The sequence below is a fragment of the Pangasianodon hypophthalmus genome, chromosome 17, assembly GCF_027358585.1.
Source record: "Pangasianodon hypophthalmus isolate fPanHyp1 chromosome 17, fPanHyp1.pri, whole genome shotgun sequence".
In the NCBI taxonomy this organism is placed as follows: Eukaryota; Metazoa; Chordata; class Actinopteri; order Siluriformes; family Pangasiidae; genus Pangasianodon; species Pangasianodon hypophthalmus.
In genome coordinates this window covers 19591257-19612496 of record NC_069726.1, presented here as the reverse complement: position 1 = coordinate 19612496, position 21240 = coordinate 19591257, and the positions used below count along the sequence as shown (strand labels likewise).

Below are 21240 nucleotides of genomic sequence, written 5' to 3'. Positions count from 1 at the left end.
TAAATATTGTAACACTTACTGCACCCCAGGCCTCCTTCCCTGACAATCAGTCCCTGACCTCATTAATGCTCTTGTTGCTGAATGAGTAGTTTCCTACAGCCACACTCCAAAATCTAGTGGAAAGCCTTCCCAGAAGAGTGGAGGTTATTATAACAGCAAAAGGGGGACTAAATCTGGAATGGGATGTTCAACTAGCAAATGTGGGTGTGATGGTCAGATGTCCACAATCTTTTGGCCATATATTGTATGTCAGGTGTCCACTTCTCTGTCAGCAGAGGTCTCCCTCCCCTGGGCTATAATCAAGTACTTCCTGGTTGCTCCTTGTTAGTATAAAAGGCTAACACATGCATGGCCCCATTGCGATTGTCTTGTTAGCCTTAACCTACTTAACACTACTACACATGGATTCTCAACCATCCCACAAATCCTGTATTGTACATAACTCTGACTGATGAATTCTCAAATTAGATGGTGTGGTTAAATTAAAAAAAAATTACATTTTAAAGTGCAGCTCTGAAAATAGAACATAAATGGAACATAAATTATTAATCTGCATTTATATATTGTGGTTACTATAGTAACAGCTCATTCACAGGGACTTGTATGGCAGACAGATAAACAGATTATTTATTGTCCAAAGCCTATCCCAGGAAGACTGGACTCGAGGCAAAAAAAAACATAAACATTGATATGGTGAAGCTTTCTGCAAAATGTTTGTTTAGCATTTATGGAAGAAATCCCTAGTGTCACTGCTTTGAAAATCTTTGAGATTTTGCAGTTTCTGGGTAACATGTTAAACTATTTTTTTTTCGTCTTATTAATTTCAAGAGGGAAAACACTATGGTTGCACTGATCAGTTTGTATCTCTGCCATTGAAGTATGCAGAATGAATTTAACTTTCTGTTTCCAGAGCGAAGCGTATATTCCATTTTGGCTTATTAATTGCTTTATACTCATTTAAACTAATTTGCCTTCAACGTTAAACCCCAAAATGGAGTTCTCCATTACATCAATCCAACTAGATGTATAATGCTTTTTTTTTTTTTTCAAGTTTTACAGTGTATGACTGTCACAGACAAAATGGCATCGGCCAGAACTTCGTCTTAAGCTGTCTTTGGTCTCAATGGCCCTAAATCACCTGTTGATGTGTACATCACATTATTCTCACAATTCAAGAATTCATTTGTCGGTGACAACAAAATCGGGCAAAATACATAGTCTATCACATTTGAGGCAATTCCCATAGTGTCAAACAAATAGCTTAGATTTGGATACATTTATAATAAAGAACATAAATAAATCCAAAATAATAATAAAAACAGAGCTTACCTGTTGTGACGTTCAAGCTATCGATTTCTGTGGTGTTGTCTATTTGTATTTGACTCATGGACTCCAATAATGATTTGATTTGGTCAATCAAAATCACTTGTGACATATTCACCTCTATGATAACAATGTATTCTACTACATCCGTGTTCACTGGAAATGATAATGTGATTTTGGTTACTTAGGTGATAAGTATGAAAGAACAGACACAGATATAGATATAATATCAGAAATTTTATTTACCATCTCGTTTTTCCCTTAAGTGATTCATTTGTCCATCTGTGTATCTAGACTGAATTTTGAGGGGAAAAAAAAGTTTTCAATTAGGCAAAGTTGCATAATAATTATTCCTATAATAATAAACACAACAGTTTATCAAATAATGCCATATATTAACCTGTTAGCTTTGATGGTGTTTATCACAGTTTATCACACAATCTTTCTTGCTGTAGAAATCTGAAATTTACAATTACTTTAGGACCCAAATTTTAACAAACAATTCTTTAAAGAAGGCTCAGGAATTTGCAAGAATTTAACAACTGTCATTAGTTTATGTGTATAATTTTTGTTCTGTTTGCTACAAAGCATTTCCTTCTATAATACGATAATGCTTATATGTACAATATACTGTATATGTTATATTTCAACAATCTTTGTCTAATTCTTAAGCTTGAACATTTTTCAATTGAACATTTACATCTTCTTATTTCCCTGTATTATTTGGATAGTATTTGAATTCACCATATTCATATATAAAACTATTTTTATTACTTGGTTGTAAATCCTGGTCATCCCTAAGACCCTGCTTTTTTACTGAAAATGACATTTTGTACATAGAGTCCAGACAACTTGTAAGTGTAACAATGTATTTGTGAGGACAGGACTACTGAAGTCACTCTTCAAATCTGCTGGAAATTAAAAAAATTCTTATCCTATTGCATATTAAAATACTTTAATATACTTTAAAATACTTTAATATTAATATTAATAATCTTGTTATTTGACCCTGCTTACTGAAACTCATATTTCAGCAGTAATTGTTCAAACTTTACCTCTTCAATCAAGTTTAAATTTTCAGGGAGTCCTTGTGAGTTCACCACTTGCATATAAATGAGCAGGATGGCAACAAATCCCAGAAAATAACCTTTTGATGTTTTTCCTGTAAAAAAAAAAAAGTTAATAAATAAAATATTTAGTTTTGCAGGATAATAATTATGTAGACTTCTCAAACATAATACAAGTATGGCTTTTGTTTCAAATAGTTGCAGTTTTATTTAAGAACAGCTGCATCTGTAGGTTTGATTCTATTCAGAGTCCCAAATTCATCCTTCTTCATCCAACTTCTGCTGACCTTGCATATAGCTCTGATGAATAAACTCAACTGTTTCTGAGAATTAAAGTAAACAGAAGCATATACACAAAAGCAGTTACTCAAAGAAAATCAATTAAATGAGTAGACCCAAAAGAGAAACACTGTTAACTAAAACATAATAGTGGTTACAGTGTTTAGAGAATGGATCTGAAAGTAAGTCAAGCCAAGCCAAAGGTACACAACTGAAACTAGAAAGATACTGTCAGAGTGTCCCCTGACAATTCCACCCCACACCACCAGATGTCCCCATGACCAGAACACTAGACCACTTCTGGCCACTTCTTCAGTTCTTCAGTTATTAGTGATTTCCTTGGATTGTAGTTTGGCAGGTTGGTTGAATTTTAATTGTTTATTTTTGTGTATTTAATTGTTTACATTTGTGGGTTTTCTTTTTCTCCTGTGCTGTTGTGAAGCATCAGCCTGGACCCCAAATATCCACTGCTGTAGGTGAATAGGTCCTGTCCTGGCAGGCTAGCCAGCTATGTATTGTGGTTTCACAATAAGGGGGTAACTTTCACAGTGACTGCCTTTTCCTTCCTCTCCCCAGAATACACTCTCTGGTGCAGTCAGTGAGATTTCACAGACATTGCTTTTTTTTTGGTTTTTTTTTTTTTGTTTTTTTTTTGCTTCCCCCAGTTGTGGCTGGTTCTACAGCAAGACTCCTGAGACCAAGGCCCCAGTACTTTACCTTGCTCCGGGGCTCTGCTATCCCTGGACTGTTTTTATATGTATATTTTGTACAATCACAGGCTGTATCCAATCCATAGACACTAATAACATTGGTCAGAACTATTCCGCCCAACCTTAAGCATCCAGCATGGATTAAGCATGGTTTAGAAGCACAACTAAACCCGGAACATATGTAGATGATAAAGAATGTGTTAAGGAAGGAGCCAACTGGCAGAGATTATCATCTTTAAACCTGCTTGGCAAGATACCTGCCCTGAGAGGCAAGTACTAGCCAAATGACATTGGCATAATCAGAACTTTCATCTAGATTCAGCAGCTGATACACTCTGGTCTATAAAGTATGTATCCTCATCATAAGTACACAGTCACAGACACAAACTGATAAGTGTACTTAATAAGGGCTTGATGTGTTGACTAACTATATGGTCTCTTTGTGTTAGCAGTTCATATTGTGTTCTGTAATCACTGGAACAGCAAATAAATAAGACCTAATGCACTGCTTCCCCTACACATTTTTTAAACTTTCTTTTTTTTTTTTACAGTTATTCAAGATATCAACACACAGCCTATAGAGAGCATAGACACATCCAGTGATTTTGTTGGTTCATAAAATGTTTTATTGCTCCTGATGTTCACAGAATTTTTTTGTCCATATGTTTTAACCTCTTGAAGTCTTTGCTTATTAGTATAAACTCATATTATTTAATAACTACAAATGATAATTCAGTAACCACAGTGAAGCTAAAGGTAAATGTTTTTTTTTTATTTAAAAGAGAATTGAATGTAAGTCTGAACCCACTGATGTGTTCTGAGACTTTAAGGGGTTAACTGTGCATGCTCAGTTCAAAAGTTACTACCTTGATTCTTGCTTTGGAGGATACCTGCCCTAGGTACATACTGGCTTTGCGGAACTACATAACTTGATGGTCAATCATCAAACCACCATATTAAAATGCAGACAGGTGACAAAAGACAAAACTATATAAAGTGTCAAGGTGTTGAGTCACCATGGGACACCAGTATAGGTTCAATGAGCATTAGACTCAAGTCTAGAACTAAATTGGAAGGATAGACACAGATTTTCTGAAAGATATTCCCTCAGTTGGTTTTTTGATGGTGGTGGTGGAAAGTCACTACTGTCTTTTTATTTTTGAATTATGGTGGTTGTGAGAGTTTCTACACATGAAAATTCAAATCAGGGTCATTACAGCTTACATCATATATTACTTATTCCTCCTTTAGCTATTATATGATGCTAATTGAAGAGCTTAACCCCTTTTTATATTTAGCTGTAAAATTAATAAGAAATTTGTAGAGTAGAATGGACACATGTTTTAAACAAACTTCAAAACTTTAGCTCAAAAAGAAATGCATAATGTAACCCTTTCGCTTCCAGGAGGTTATGTATTATGGCCTAAACAAATTTGAGAGGTTAACTTCAACACAAACACATTTAAATATTAATGATTCTTTTGAAGAAAAAATATTGTTGCATTCCTACAAAATTATAACATACCTTTATTAGCCATGATGCTCAGGCAGATTTTAAACTTCAGCTGGTATCAATTTGGTGTCTCTACATATAAAATACAAGACTTATTGGGTACAGTAAAATAACTTTAATTTTCTTCTCTGACAGAAATGAACCTATTAAAGAGTTTCAGTATTAAAGAATAATGGTAACTCTATTCAGGATATCTCTCTGTTGATTCCTATTAGATCAACTTTTAGTTGAACTTTCCCACTTGATTCAGCTGTATTTTTCAAATGTGGAGCGTCTGCCATACAAGTTCCTGTGCAAATTGTTACTATAGACACAATAATGCACTAGAATGAATGCATTAATATAAGCCTATGATGTGCCTTGCAGCCATAACTACTGTTGATAAAAATGAATCAACACCTTTTGATATTATAATAAGATTATTTTGCATACGGCTTTAATCATAAATTAAAATTAATGTACATTTCAGCACACATTCATTGGTTTAAACATGGAAGCTTTGGTCTGTCATTAATGTGATCTTTTTAGTGATGGCTATTTGATTAGCAATGCAAGAAATTACAGAACGTGAATGCATTTCATTTATGTATATATTTGGTATCATTATAGGAAATTGACATGATTTCTATCAGTTGATATTTCTCATTATTACAGTATACAACTGTTACAAGTTTTTTTAAAGAATTAATATCCTAACATTTTGAAATTGCTACAACACCACTACATGTGTGAAGAAAAGCCCAATTTCTGTAGAATTCAAATTGGCATTTGTCTTATAAAAATCTACAAGGTGTGTAGGACTATGATTATCTTATTGAAATTCATACCAAACATCCTAGCATTTCTGAAAGTTTATTTATTTTAATAAATTTATTTAAATAAATTTCTAGACCTTAATTTGAGCAAACATCAGTAGTTGTTTACATACAATACAATTGCATACATGTATGTAATAGGAGAGCATAGAGGAGTCCATGTGTAGCTTGATGATTATAGTTCTCCTGGATCCACAAATTAAATTAATAAACGTAATTTCTAATATTGATAGCGGTGAGGAGAAACGATTATTATAGGCTACAAGAGCAATAAATTCCAGCCCTCTCAAGGTAATGTTGATTAATCATTAAAGTCAGATACTAACACGTGCTTAGTTTTACTTAAAAATGGAATAAAGTGGACACAATATTAACTATATCATGAAAATTTAGTTTTTAGGTCTTACCTTACCTCAGCCCACGTTTATCTCATTAAACATGAGCAGGTTTGCCAGAAACCTCTTAGCTTTTGAGGTTTTTATAGCTGACAGCTAACCATCCAAATGTCTTATCATTAAAGAGCCATGTTTTTGTACAGACCAGTTCTTTGGGATTTCAGTCTCTTGTTTCCTGATTCCAAGTCATACGAATGTTTAAGGTGAGCAGGTTGATGGGTCTTACACTATATGGCCAAAGGTTTGTGGAGACGTGACCATCACACTTATATGTGGTTCTTCCCCAAATTGCTGCCACAAACTTGGAGGCACAAAATTGTGTAGAATGTCTTTGTATGCTGTAGCATTACTATTTCCCTTCATTGGAACTTAGGGGCCCAATTCTGATCCAGCATGACAATGCCCCTGTGCACAAAGTGAGGTCCGTGAATACATGGTTTGCCAAGACTGGCATAGAAGAACTAGAGTGGCGTGCACAGAGCTTTGACTTCAAACATATTGAACACTTTTGGAATGAACTGGTGTCAGAGCGCCAAACTTTCTTGACTGAGATCAGTGCTCGATCTCACTAATGCTGTTGTAGTTAAATGGGCAAATCCCCACTGTCACATTCCAAAATCTAGTAGAAAGTCTTCCCAGAAGAGTGGAGTATATTATAGTACAAAAGGGGGACCAACTCATATCAATGCCCTTGGCTTTTGTTCAAAAAGCACATATCGGTGTGATGTCAGGTGTCCAAATACTTTTGCATAAGCCAAACCAAAGTAAAACCTGATTTACAAAGGTTTCGGAAACACTGATTTTTTTCATACTCACATGCATGTGTTGATCTCTCTTAAAGTGCAAAGTGCAAATACTCTCAGTGCTACTCTTCCTATTCCAAACAGTGCAAAAATTCAATTTCTTATTCTCAGCTAATTTGACAAACACATTTGCAGTTGCACAAGTGTGTGATTCTTTGCATAAATGTGGACTCCCTAAGATAGTCATAGATCATGCCATGGCCTGTATTACCACTGTTGAGAGAACGAATGCATTGACTTCTACATAATCCACCACTAGGACAGAGAGAATTCCTTTTGTGCTCACTTATAGTCCCACTAATAAAACAGTGGCAGAAATTATACTTATAAACTTCAAAATCTTACAGGATTATCCAGAGACTGTGTTCCTTTTTAAGGAACCTCCACTCATCTCCTACAGATTGGACAAAAACATCCAAGACCTGCTTGTCAGGAGTAAATCAAACGAACAGCCTAAGAGTAAGTACAGTACGTCTGCATTCAACTGTACTGACACGCTCACGCTGACACGGTCTCTTTTTGAGAGGAAAGCGTGTCGGTATTAGTAATTATGACTGATATGTAAATGTGAAATGAAACTTGTCTTGGTCATAGTCCTTTACTACTACCATTACTACTACTATTACTACTACTACTATTACTGGCCTTATGATCAAAGAGATTTTTCATCTTTTCTTGTTTCCCACTGGTCCCTGAGCACAGCTAATGGACCACAATCTGTGTGTCCAAAAAACCAGTTCATTTGGCATAAACCCTGTGCTATATTGAACCACCTCACATATGGCAAGCAGTAGCCATGGCAAACCCTCTTCCCAATCATGTGAGAGCTCAGTGCAGTAAGAGCACAACATTGACTTAAGAGTCTCATGGAAGTGCTCCAGTGCTCCCTGAGACTGTGGGTGATAAGCCCTAGAAAAGTTATGCTTGATCTGATGCTATCTCACAGCTTGAAAAAAATGTGTGTGACATGAAATTACTCCCCTGATCAGTTTGTATTACCTTAGGAATGACAAAGATATGAAGGAGGTTAAAGCTTTCAGGACAGTTTTGGTCTTAATAAGCAAAGGAAAAGCTGCTGGATAATGTGTACTTCTACACATAACTGTCAACAAATATTGACTACCAGATATACTTTTTGGTAAAAGACCAACACAGTCAATTATGAGGTACTCAGAAGGGTTTTCCATCACTGGAATAGGATACTGAAGACGCTGACTTAACCTTTTGATTGGGTTTCCCAGTCAGCTGACATGTGTGACAAAGTTTACAGTATTTGGAGACATCTTGTTTCAACTGAGAAATGGTGGAGTTACCCCGTCATACATCTAGGTGACCAGCAACTCCATCATGAGAAATAGTTAACACCAGTTCCCTAAATTTGAAGGGCACAACAAATTGAATTACTTGATTTACACATTATCAACAACATGGGCCCATTTTCTCAGTAACAAACCTTCTCTGATGTAGTAATCGTATCAACTTTCTTCAACATTGTCTTGACAGATCAATCAAACAAAGGTTTTAGTGTGGGATCTACACTTTGTTGTCTTATCAGGTCTTTCTTAAAGACTGACGGTAAATGGATGAGGAGTGGTTCATTCAAATCCTTCTCAAAGTTAAAATCCACCAAGGAAGGTGAGCACTGAACAGACTGAGAATATGCAGGCCCATCTAGTTGGTTAGCTTTGCTCATTGCCCGAGTGACAGCACATGCAGGGAAAATATTATGGATTTTCTTTACACCCTCATGTGATTGATTTGGGCACAAAGAAGATGAAGTAAGCACCAATGGTAGGGAAATATTTTTCCAAACCACCCGCTAAATCATTTCCATGGATGATATCAATGCCATCCATAGGCAAAGAAGAACGATCACCCATAGCAACCTCCCTACACACTAGATCAGAAGATGAGAAAAAATGTGTAAGGGTACTTTTAATGGAACTAACCCAATGCCAATAACTCGTGTTGATGTACCGGTGTCTGTATTTGGTTAGAATGGTAAAATACCTTCTAGAATAAAACTTTGTGAGGCTCCTGTATCACGTAAAAATTTTAACAGGTTTTCTCACCGAGGTGTCCAAACACACAAACTCCTCTGTAATGAAGGGAGCATAACCTTCATCTTTTTCATAAAAAAGCGATGGTTGTGCAGCAGGAACGACTGACGGCTCAAAGTAGTAATAATAATAATAATAATAATAATAATACAAGCAATCTAAGACAGAGGTAGAAATTCCAGGAAATTAGGGTCATAATGACATTTCTTTGAGGGATCAAGATCTACATGCAGATTTCTATTATTGAATTGAACTGAACATTAAGCTTTGCCTTTCAGTGCTCTGACGCTAGGTCTCCCTCTAATGGGCAAATTGGCGTGACAGCTTAGACAAGTAAAAAAAAAAAAATGACAGTAAATAATAGTGTTGTGTAAAGTGGTTAATTTAGACTTCTCTAAATCCTTTCTAAACAATGTGAACCAAAACTAAGTTCAGACCATGTAATGTAAACAATAGTTAATTTGTTAAGTTGTATTTATTTAAAATGCAGCAGCAGAAGCAGCATCCAGTGCCAAATCTAGATTCAAGAGGTCATTAAACAGACAGGATCAAAGCATGAAAGAAGGCAAAATGTAATCCAACACACAAAAGTTAAAACCAAAATGCAAAACAAGACAGATCACACACAAAAACCATGACTCAGAAATTCACAGCAGAGAACAACTCCTCAGCCTTTTAGGAATAAATATTCTTTTGAATGTGATTGGCTACAGGTGAGTGTGGGCGGTGCTTTGGTTCCAGAAGTCCAGGTTAGATGAGATGTTCCCAGAGGTCACAGTAATGAAACAAACTGTTTGTAAAGGGGCATGTAAAGCTAGCTAGTTGCTCTAATCACAATTTTTCAGTAGAATTCTGGCAATGTAACACATACCTGTCTGAAATCAAAGTGAATAGCTGTAGTTATGAGACTAATCGAGGTAAATGGCAATTAATAGAATGTAGTTAAGATATGAGTTAAGGCAATTAGTAGATCAATTGTTTAGGAATTGGATACCAAATAGATATTTGGGAATAAAATATCTCATCATTGTATGGGTGCAATATTAAATAAGGAAGATGAATTAATAATGAAGAAGATTTTTTTTGTCTTTTGTTAATAGTAGTGTTGTTTGAGGAAATATGGTTGTTTAGAAATTAAGACAATATTTATTTAACTTATAAATTGATTTAGTAAAATGGAAAAACAATCAAAATACCAGTCATGAAACTAAATTAATACAAAGTTTGATTATTATTTAACTATTTAGGATCCTTAAAAAAATTAGTATAACTACAAAACAAATAACACAATGTATATATATATATATATATATATATATATATATATATATATGTGTGTGTGTGTGTGTGTGTGTGTGTGTGTGTGTGTGTGTGTGAGGCAAATAAATTGCAAAATCTGTTAAGTAATTTGTTTACATCAAAACATTTTCTACCAAAATATGTGATATGGTAGACAGTACTGTGTTACTGTGGTAATGTTGTTTGGGTAAAAACATCAGCCAGGAATGATGGGGGTTGACAGCTGACTGGTTGTAGATACACTATATAGTCAAAAGTTTGTGGACACCTGACCAATCATACCCATATGTGCTTTTTGAACATCTCATTCCAAATTTATTTCATCCCAAAGGTGTTCAGTGGGGTTGAGGTCAGGGCTCTGTGCAGGATACTCGAGTTCTTCCACTCCAACCTTCGCAAACTGTGTCTTCGTGGACCTCGCTTTGTGCACAGGGACTTCGTGTGGAAAGCCTTTCCAGGAGAGTGAAGGTTATTATAACAACAAAGCTAGACTAAATCTGGAATGGGATGTTTGGTGATATAATGTACTTTTGGGGATATAGTGTATATCAAAAAGGCATATTGACTGTACAAGCAATTATACTGATAATTTTATTAAAGCAATTCTAAATTCATTCCTTATACATCATTCTGAAATCAACTGTTGTGTGCTTTAGTAGTATTTTTTTTTATTTATCTTATAATATGGATGTATTAGCTATTGTCAACAGCTGAATATGAATTGCTTGCAGTTGAAGACATAACGCCGCTGTTCGATACATTGTACACATCTGCAAAAGACCAAAATATTAGTGGCAATGCAACTCACAAATTAAGACAATCACAATCAAATGCTCACAATCAAATGCTCACATACTTGGTGCATGATAAAGCTAACACATAAGAGAGACAAAAGCTAAATGCAATCATAGTGCTAAAAGTAAGAATTGAATTACAAAAGTGAAATCCTAAAGTGGAATTGGGTGCAGTCAAAGATATGGACAAAAAATAAGCCATACCATTAAAGTTTATGTGCAATATCAAAAGAACAATAATCAGATGAATATTTAATAATAATTAAAAAAAAAAACTATAGTGTCGTTAATTGAATGGAGGTGAGGCCAGGGAGCATTAACATATTCTATGATTTGTGATCCATTCAAAAAGTGTGATCCAATTGAGAAGTGACACAAGGCCTGCTAGACAGATCCAGCCCAGGATACAATTTTATCCAGCCCATGGGATGATTTTAATTTGGTAATATTATTGTCCCACTTCTACACTGCACTACAGTTCCCAACATACACTCTAAACAGCCGTGCGCCCCCTCCTCCCACCCCAACAACCAGCTGAATCACATACCTGACATTCTGGTTAAATAACAGTTTAAGATGCAGCTTAGCCCAACTAAATAGCTCCTATCAACCCAAAAGCAATTGCTAGCTTGTTGGCCAACCGGCTAAAAGGGCAAAAAAAAAAAAAAAAAAAATTAATGCAGGGGTTTTCAAGACAGATGGGAGCTTGAATACCTGTTTACTGCCAATAGAGATAAACTTGTGTGTCTCATATATGTACTTAATGCATGAAGGCTACAACACTGGACTGCATAATGAAACAAAAAACCAGGACAAATATGGGTATTTGGATGGACAGCTGAGGCTACAAAAAAGTGACACAGCTGAAAAAGGGCCTTGAAGCACAGCAGGCTATGTTTAAGAAAGCAAAATCACAGCGTGATAATGCAGTAAAAGCCAGTCTACATGCCGTTCACATGCTATTAATGTTTGGTAGCACATACATCTTTGACAGGATTTAGAGCTGGACTCTGCCTGGGCCATTACAAAACACTGATTTTCTTTTTCGGAAACTATTCCTTCGTTGACTTTGATTTGAGCTTTGGGTCGTTATCATTCTGGAATGTGATTTTTTTTTTTTCTTCATCTTTAGCTGTTTAACAGAGGCTTGCGAATTTTGTGCCAAATTAGGTTATTTGGAACTCTACATGATTTCTGCTACCTTGACTAGAGCCCCAGTCCCAGCTAAAGAGAAGTAGCCCTATAGCATGATTCTGCCACCACCTTGCTTTACCATGGATATGGTGTTCTTTGGATGATAAGATGTCTGGTTTTTGTGTCAAACATATCTTTTAGAATTATGCCTAAAAATTTCTACCTGACACATGACACATTTTGTCAAAAGGTTTGCAGGCTTGGATGTTTTTTTTTTCGGTCATACACAATGTGATAAAATAGCTTTATTGATTAAAGGTCCATATTGATTAAATTTCAGTTCAGTTACGTACTTCTCTGCCGTAACCTCTGAATGAAAGGAAATCCACTTGAGGATGATGGTCCTGCACTCGTACTCTGTAATTTAGACACATCCGTCATCGACTCGTAGTAAATCATTTTAACGTTGAAGTGAGAGTGAAGTTTTTTCTAAAGCTCTAGCATATGTAGCATAAACTATATTTACCCTGGTGCGGTTAGAGCTTAAGTTCCTCAGTGAAAACGTTCCTGCCAATGCTCCTCGCACCTGCAACCACAAAACATGCCATATCAAAGCATTATTTATATTGTTTCAGTGTGAAAAGAGTTTCATGGTCTTAGAGCACACATACCTTACTGTCCAGTAATGTTCCAAACACCAAAATAAAGAAACCCTTCAAAGAGAAAAAATATACTATTTACTATATTAATTATAAAACTTTTTACATTAATATTAATTTATGTGTGTGCAATTAGAATTACAGAGAAAATTAGATTTATATGTCTTCAGTACCTGCAGTGAATTAAGGAATGCGAACACCACATGAATCCCAAAGTTCGGTGACACCATGGTCCCAATGCCGAATCCCCACGTTAGACCAAAGAGAGGTGTTAAAATCGCCACACATCTAGCAATGACCATTAGGGGATGTTTTTCGTCTGGCTGAGTGGAAGCATTAACTCCTCTCCTCATCATCTTACACAGAACCACAATAAGCACCAGGAGGTTTATAGCTACAATAGTCAGAGCAGGAATCACAAATGCCAGGAGGGCCTTCGTTTTATTCCAGTTTAGCCAGCAATTATAATCTTTTTGAATGTATCCTTTGCTTCCAGCTGTAGATGCCACAGTAATGACAGCTATGATTAGCGGGGCTCCATAGCCAACAGTGAAGGCTATAGCCATCATTGCTCCTCTGGTCATTCTGGAAAAGACCATGAGGGTGCGGTAGAGGAGCAAGAGTGCTGACAGCAACATCCAGAAGAAAAGGGCAAGATAAAAGAAGTGCATGAAGAATGTTGCTGTACTGCAGGGACCCTCTCCTTGGTTAACAACAGCTGCTCCAATGATGAAGCATATGTTTGCAATCAGAAGGGAGACAGCAATGTTGACTATGGAGACATGGCGCATGTAGGATGTGTCGTTTCTTGTCACTGATTTCCATATAATGATTTCAATGATGAGGCACAAAACCAAGCTGGCCAATGAAATGGCCACACCAATGTAAGTTATATAATCTAAGATTATGGTAAAGCCTTTATCCAGGGAAAATGGTGACATCAGGATTGAAAAAGAGGTTGTGTGATTGCACTCACATGTATATCTTTCGATTTCATTCCCCAGTGTCTTTAGTTGACATCCAGTCGAGTCCCATCCACCAACACCATTCAGAAGACTAAAGTTCCAAAAGACACACTGAGGTTTTCCAAGTGTCTTATTTTTGACATCAAAAGAAAGGGAGATATTGTTAATTGTTGTGTTTGTCTCAATTAGGGCTACATCTCCATTGATGCTGGTGCCAGTCTGATTGCTGTCATTGTAGGTCAGTGTTCTAACAGGTAAGATATTGTTAAGAGCTGAAGAAATTATCACTGTGAGGAATGTCTGTGCACTAGTCACTGGAATTTTTATATGGGTAGTTGAATTTTTTCCAAATGTTCCAGAAAAGGGGGCAGTAATGGAAGTTTTAGTGAGAGAAGTGAAGTTTGTTGTTATTGATAGACTTTCATTCGGGAGTCTGCGTGCCATGCGCTCAGTCGAGTCCAGAAGTATACTACTGGTATTCATTGTTGTACTGTTTGTGTTTAAATACACCCATGTGTCTGATGTACCTTCTGTTCCAATGACGTCGGTTGTTTTTAGGAAATCCTTGAAATTGAAATATTCATTAAACACAGCACATCTGAGCAATTTAGTTTGTCAATATAAATAGACATAGAAACTAATCACAAAGCAGAAACAGCTGTTTGGATTCTTTTCAATAAAAAGCAATTAGGAGCTTTGACTGTAAAATTGCTAAATACTATGAAGTGCTGCATTTAGTACAGATTATATAAACTGACAATATTAAAGCTATTCCCACTTGGGTATTTACAATGTACTTCAAATAGCATATAAACTAAATTCAATCATATTCTGAAAAAAGCTGAATTTACTTACCGTCATAATGGTTTGACTGATGACTATTGTTTGTGAGAGATTTGAAATGACTGTTAGTATGTCTACTATTGTTGTTATGGTTGTCGGAGAGTCAATAATGTTTTCAGTCTGTAACGTAGCATTACTGCTGAGGTTGGCCATAAATTGCGGGATGTCTGTTACCTGTAAATTCTACAGAAGCACAAATTGTTACGAAGAAGCAAACAGAAATCACAAAACTAAGATTTATTACGTTATCCCTCATGGAAGTAAGAAAAAAAACATCAAATTGCCTGAGTTTCATCTTTTAAATATCGAAAGACGCGCAGAACACAGTAGTCTTCTATGGGGTTCCAAAGCTTTGATGAATTACACTGAGCTACTTGATAGCCAACCATGTCTCCACTGCAGTCACCAGTATGTTTATCTCCCAGATTTCCAGCTCCAAATACACTGTCAGAGCAGGTAAATTCTAAAAATAAAAAATATGGAAACATGAGGAAATTTTTGCATTTGCAGTTTGTTGTGCAAAACAATGTCCAATGACTAGCAAAATTAAAAAGTGCAAATGTAAAGTCCCTTTGACATCTCATTTTCAAATTCATTCTGCCATATTTAAAAATGAATAATGATCCTTTTATTTAATATTGCACTTACCAACACAATTGGTTTGTGATAATAGATGTGAAAGAGTATACAATATTTTCACATTGCATATGTCCACAATTGGTTCCTCCACCTTCACACCAGTGGAATGATTTACTAGTTTAGGGTCTTTCCTTTATGGTTAGCACTGGCATCAAGGGTGTTCTCAAAGTGTATGAGTTGCCAGAGTTTGTGTGTATATGTGTGGTTTTGCACACTTTATTGTATTGCAGCTAATTTAAAAATGGATTAAATGCATTTTTGGCCAATGATCTATGTACAGTAATCCATAATGACAAGGCAAAAATATGTTCTTAAAGATTTTTGCAAATTTATGTTACTTTCTTTACTGACATCCAAATTTTTTTGTAAGATTTGATTTTCATGATGAGTAATGTTTGGAAATGTACTATTTGTTTTTTTTGTTTTGTTTTTTTTTAATTAAACTCTACTACTTTTACTAAAATATTAACATCAAGAAAAAAATGTCTCGTGAAAACCAAGTACTGCTCATCCAGTGACTAATACCATCCCTACAGTGAAGCATGGTGGTGATGGCATGACCAGCAGAGACCCAAAAGAAAAGTGAAGCTGTAATTGCTGCCAAATGTGTTTCTACAAAGTACTGGGATATATAAATATAATTACCTAAATGAAAGACTTCTATTTTTTATTTATAATACATTTGCAAAAAAAAAATTCTAGCAACTTGTTTTTCACTTTTTTTCACATGGGATATTGTGTTTAGATTGATAGACAAAAAGTACATTTAATCTATTTTAAATTAAATCTATATTACAATAAAGTGTGCAGAAACTGAAGGCGTCATGTATGTGGACAGCAGGTTGTGAAGTAGACAAAGCTTCTGGTTGCTCATGTGAAATCACTAGAACTAAAGGTCAATCACAAAAACTTGACTTTTGTCAGTTGATTCTTTCCTAGTCTGTTTAGCTCATAGGCATGAGCACAATTATGGATGCAGTCCTGAAATTTTGAGTTGGCCACACATCATCCACATGCAGATTTCTTATGTCTGAGTTTTTAATCCAGTAGTGGGAACTCTAGTGGGGAAACTGGGAAAATTGTACCTCAGACCGTGCCAGGGCTGGCTGAATGCTTAGTGCATACTCTGATTTGTTGTTTCAGTGCACTTTTCATCCATCAGGACATCCCCTTGGATATTCTATTATAACGGCAGATGCTGGGGGAAGTGTGTGTGTGTGTGTGTGTGTCTGTGTGTGTGTGTGTCTGTGTGTGTCTGTGTGTTGGGGTCAGGGGTACCTGAGAGTGAAAGGGTGGTGAAAAAATCTGGTGGTTTTATGTCACCCACCACAGGGGCTATCTAAGAGTTGCCCATCTACCAGACAAATGCAATCATCTTGCAGCATTCCTGTGGAGACTGGCAAATTCCTAAGGTAGGTAGGTCAGCTAATTTGGAAAATGTATAGCAGGATGGAACAGATTTTGAAAATCTGTATGCTTTTTACTGCCTTTGCTGTGAAACTGAATTTTCTCAGTGACACAGAAGGCTCACAACACCATGGTACCACAAGTGGCATCTGGACTTGGTGCTAAGCGTCAGCTAGCAAGTCAGCAAACTGCATGCGTTTGGTCAGCATGCAGTTTCTGTGTTGGGGAACAGAATTCAAACATGTCACGCTGAGGTCAACCCCAGCATTTCTGCCAAAGATATTGAAGCATGGTATATTAAAAAAAAAAAAGCCTATCACCTGTCTGCTCTTGTAGATGAGAATATGTCTATGCCAGAGCCCTGTATCCAGTGAGGGCTTTCAAGCACTGTGTGGAAGCGTCTGCTAGCTGACCAACTGTTTGTGTGCGTTTTGGAGAGGCTGTGTAAAGACAGGTTAACCTATTGAGTAAAGGTTGTGATTGCATGGGCATACTTCAATGCAGATGTCATCTTCTTCCATGAAATATAATTTAGTGTCGCTACCTCCTGGGCAGTACTACAAGGAGTGTCACTTCAGCATTCAGCACTTTAGCACTTTAGCATATTTGTACCGTCACCAGATTTTACAGATTAAATGTTCATTACTTGCTCCCCTTGTGCTTTGTGATAAATTTGGTAAAGTGTCAGAACTGGGAGTATCAACACTTTGAGCGATTCTTATCTTCAGTATAGAATGGTCTCTGATGTCTGTTATTGTCTGCTGGGATTCAATGTTACAAACCATTGTGACTACTTAGATATGTGGACAGAAAGCGTCTTGGTAGTCTGGAATGTAAGGAAGCAGAAGGAAGGTTACATATATAACCATTCTTCTTTGACTCCATAAAGGACCACCAGAACTCCTTGATCACAAGATCACAAGAGTGGCCAGAAGACAAACCTGACATAGCTGAGAGGATAGCAGAAGACTCCACTAGTTTCAAAAGGTGGTGGTCCTGTATTTAATTATATAACCATAGTGACATGTGTAACCTTTTCAAAATTTCATATGGAAGAAAAATTCAATATTTCCCCTCGTGAATGGTTTTCCCTGGTTAAAGTTTGGATCAAAACTTAATGTACAATGGAACGATTCCTACTGATGCACCTTTACATACTGGAAAGGTATGACTAACTTGTTTTTACACATAATGTAATTTATAAATAAATGTAATTTTTATTTGTTTGATTCATTTATTTTTGTAAGAAACATTTGATTATCAATTAGTAATGATAAGAATCCTTATGTATTTTTTTATTATGTGATTATAAATTATTATAATTAATGAATGTTGATTGCTGTCTGATGTTCTTAGGTTTCTTATAGTTTTGGGGGGAAATGTAATTAAAAATAAATCATTACTCACCTTGGTTCAGGACTTTTATTTTGATGCTCTTTGAGTTGTAACTACTTCCACTGATAGGTTGTTTTAGTTGACATGTGACCTGTTTTACTTGCTCATTAGTCTGGCAGCCCTCTTTTTTAATTGTATAGTCACATGATATGCAGCCTCCTGGTGAGGATGTGCAAGACAAATGGTTAAACTTGTTAAAAATTGAATTAGCTTCTCTTAGTTTTCATTTTACAATAATTGAAAACATTTCATTTTCAGATCAAACAGGACAAATATTACAATGGATTTTTATTGATTTATTTTTGGTGTACATATTCAGTTGCATGGGTATTCATGACCATCCACATCACATAACAAACTTATGTGTATGACCTTTTGAAGTTGAGCCGCAGGTTGCAGGGTCATTCCATTCTACTTGATAAACCACCTGAACACAACACTCCAGTGTGATTTTTGTATCCTCACATTTTACAACTTTGTCACTGCTCACTTGGATATTGGGGTATGACTGAATTGTAATGGTTTGCCAGATAACATAGGGCAGAGAGTTTACTGTAGTTGTGCATGCATATTGACCTGAGAATAAAGCAGAGAATAAATTACTACTAATAATAATGTAAAATAGGATAATGTGTTTAAAACAAATGATCTGGAAAAGATTTTTATATGTAATAATTTTTAAAGATTTAGTATACATATTATAGTAAGATGCTAATTTAACAGAATTTTTTTTCTGACTTACCATTGTCACTGGGAGTGGCATTCTTTACAGTGAGTTCAGTGTTATTAATTACATATTTATCTGATGGCTGTAATTTATTCCCTTTCAAGGTCCAGGTTATGCCATTATTCACTGGAAGTTTACATTTCAGTGTGAGATTTGTCCCAGGATATATATTGCCCTGGACTGAAATTAGTTCACCTTCCACTGAAATGAAGAAGCAGATATATCTTTTTTTTTTTTTTTTGCAGTTTCCTCTTACACATTTATAGCATTAACACTGCAGATATGGTTCCGAAATAAAAATTACTATAAATTACTGTTGTTGCTAAATGACTATATGTACTGTATATAGATGCTAAATAAAACTGGTGTGGAAAATGATGAGTTGTCAAACAAGTAAACTGGTTGATAAATATGCCTCTGTCTAAAATAGTTATTATTATTATTAATAATAATAATAATAATAATAATAATAATAATAATAAGCTCCTACCACTTTGACTGATTGATGACTCAATCACTTCCAATCCAGCTGAACGGAGATTGCTGGCAAGCTGTTGGTTTGCTGAAGCCAAACTAAGGTTATTACTTGTTGCAGTAATACTGAAGTCTGCAATCACACTGCCAGACCTGTAAAAAAATACAGAACATCATTCATTATATAACCTTTTGAACTTTGGACCAGAATTTGATCATTCTAGATTAACAAAAGTATAGATTATAGGTTGGATCATTGGTTAATTTTACTGGAAATTTAATAATAATAATAATAATAATAATAATAATAATAACGAATTGGTTGATCAAGTAAAAAAATTCATTAGTGAATTCATGAATTCATAATAATTCATGTTCATTTATTAATTAATATACAGTACTTTTAGTACTTAATTAATTTGATTACTTTAAAATCAATTATTAAAATAATAATACATGTTTTAATACTTATTATTGAAACAATATTATTTTGTTCATTAAATAGCATCACCTGAAACCAATAACTGTTGCAGAGTTGGGCTGATATCCAGGTACATTTCTGTAACTATTATCAATCTGAGGGTACAAAATGGCCAGTGTATCATATAGTTTTAAATGATAGCAGAATTACTACATGCCACATCAATAATACTCATAATAATAATAATAATAATAATAATAATAATAATAATAATAATAATTTTACATAACAAAGCATATTATATTGTGTAATACTTACTGATTTCTTAATTTTTGTTTCATATGTTTGGTATTTTGTACTACTTTTTTGGGTAAGGTCAAAGTCAAATTCTTCATTTATTGTCAGTGAGAAGCTTAATACACGGTTGCCTTGAAAAAAATAACAATTATGAAAAATAAAACAAATACTGCATCATCTTATAATTTGGGGATTGTTTAGTTCAAATCGTCAAGCCTTAGAAGATGAATTAAAATAAAAGTAAATAAAATCAAAGTAATTGTATAATATAGTAATTGCATAGTAAATACAATTTCAGAGTGGTATAAATTGTTTCTGCAATATGTTTGTCAACGAAAAAAAAAATTCAATTACATCATATTTGGAAAGAACAAGGATTAAAAATCCATACCTGTGGTTGTGGGGATTGTAGTTGTAGTGGTTGTAGTTGTGGTAGTGGTCGTTGTTGTTGTTGTTGTTGTTGTTGGTGTGGTGCTGGTGGTGGTTGTTGTGTTTGCTGTGGTTGTGGTCATTGTAGTCGTGTTTCTTGTCGTTGCAGCAGCTGTTGTGTTGGCTGTAGATGTAGTGGGTGTAGTTTCGGTGATTGTAGTCGTGTTTCTTGTCGTTGCAGCAGCTGTTGTGTTGGCTGTGGATGTAGTGGGTGTGGTTTCGGTGGTTGTAGTCGTGTTTCTTGTCGTTGCAGCAGCTGTTGTGTTGGCTGTGGATGTAGTGGGTGTAGTTTCGGTGGTTGTAGTCGTGTTTCTTGTCGTTGCAGCAGCTGTTGTGTTGGCTGTGGATGTAGTGGGTGTAGTTTCGGTGGTTGTAGTCGTGTTTCTTGTCGTTGCAGCAGCTGTTGTGTTGGCTATGGATGTAGTGGGTGTAGTTGTGGTGGTTGTTGTTGCAGCAGTTGTTGTGTTGGCTGTGATTACAGTAGATTGTGCCAGTGTGGTAGGTAGAGGTGTTGATGGTGATTAAACAAAGCAAAAAAAAAAAAATCATGATTTTAAAACTCACAAACAGCAATGGTAAGATCATGTAAAATCCTAAGGTCTTACAAAGTTGTTCAATAAAGTAGTTATCTCAGGGCAGGTCATTGTCACCAGAAGTCTAGTCAGTTGCTCATACCCTTTTTACTTTCTGTTTCAATCATTGTGATGTCTTGTCAGCTCATCCTGTTGTGTAAGTTCTGTAACATTTTGAACCTGATTGCCTTGTCTGCGTATCAATATTCACCATCTATTG

At 35.5% G+C, this 21240-nt stretch overlaps 1 protein-coding gene across 1 annotated transcript; it reads right to left on the bottom strand.

Moving 5' to 3' along the window:
• Nucleotides 1–10338: 10338 nt before the first annotated feature.
• LOC113544087 (adhesion G protein-coupled receptor F5-like) lies at nucleotides 10339–20911 on the bottom strand. The gene is made up of 14 exons (XM_034312674.2): nucleotides 20411–20911; nucleotides 20041–20150; nucleotides 19813–19877; nucleotides 19318–19454; nucleotides 18843–19028; nucleotides 18473–18676; nucleotides 18113–18259; nucleotides 14944–15122; nucleotides 14672–14842; nucleotides 13025–14380; nucleotides 12864–12905; nucleotides 12719–12778; nucleotides 12546–12609; nucleotides 10339–11034 (listed from the first exon to the last, which is right to left on the bottom strand). The coding sequence occupies exons 1-14, from the start codon at nucleotides 20529–20531 to the stop codon at nucleotides 10958–10960; spliced, it is 2919 nt and encodes a 972-aa protein (XP_034168565.2). The 5' UTR covers nucleotides 20532–20911; the 3' UTR covers nucleotides 10339–10957.
• Between the last annotated feature and the right edge of the window lie 329 nt (nucleotides 20912–21240).

Excerpts from the sequence above, each read along its gene's own strand:
- LOC113544087 (XM_034312674.2), bottom strand. The coding sequence starts at position 20,531 with ATGACCACAACCACAGCAAACACAACAACCACCACCAGCACCACACCA. Across the intron at positions 18,677-18,842 it reads TGCCACTCCCAGTGACAATG|GTCAATATGCATGCACAACT; the intron begins GTAAGTCAGAAA and ends CTTTATTCTCAG. Across the intron at positions 18,260-18,472 it reads CTGCGGCTCAACTTCAAAAG|GAGGCTGCATATCATGTGAC; the intron begins GTCATACACATA and ends CATCCTCACCAG.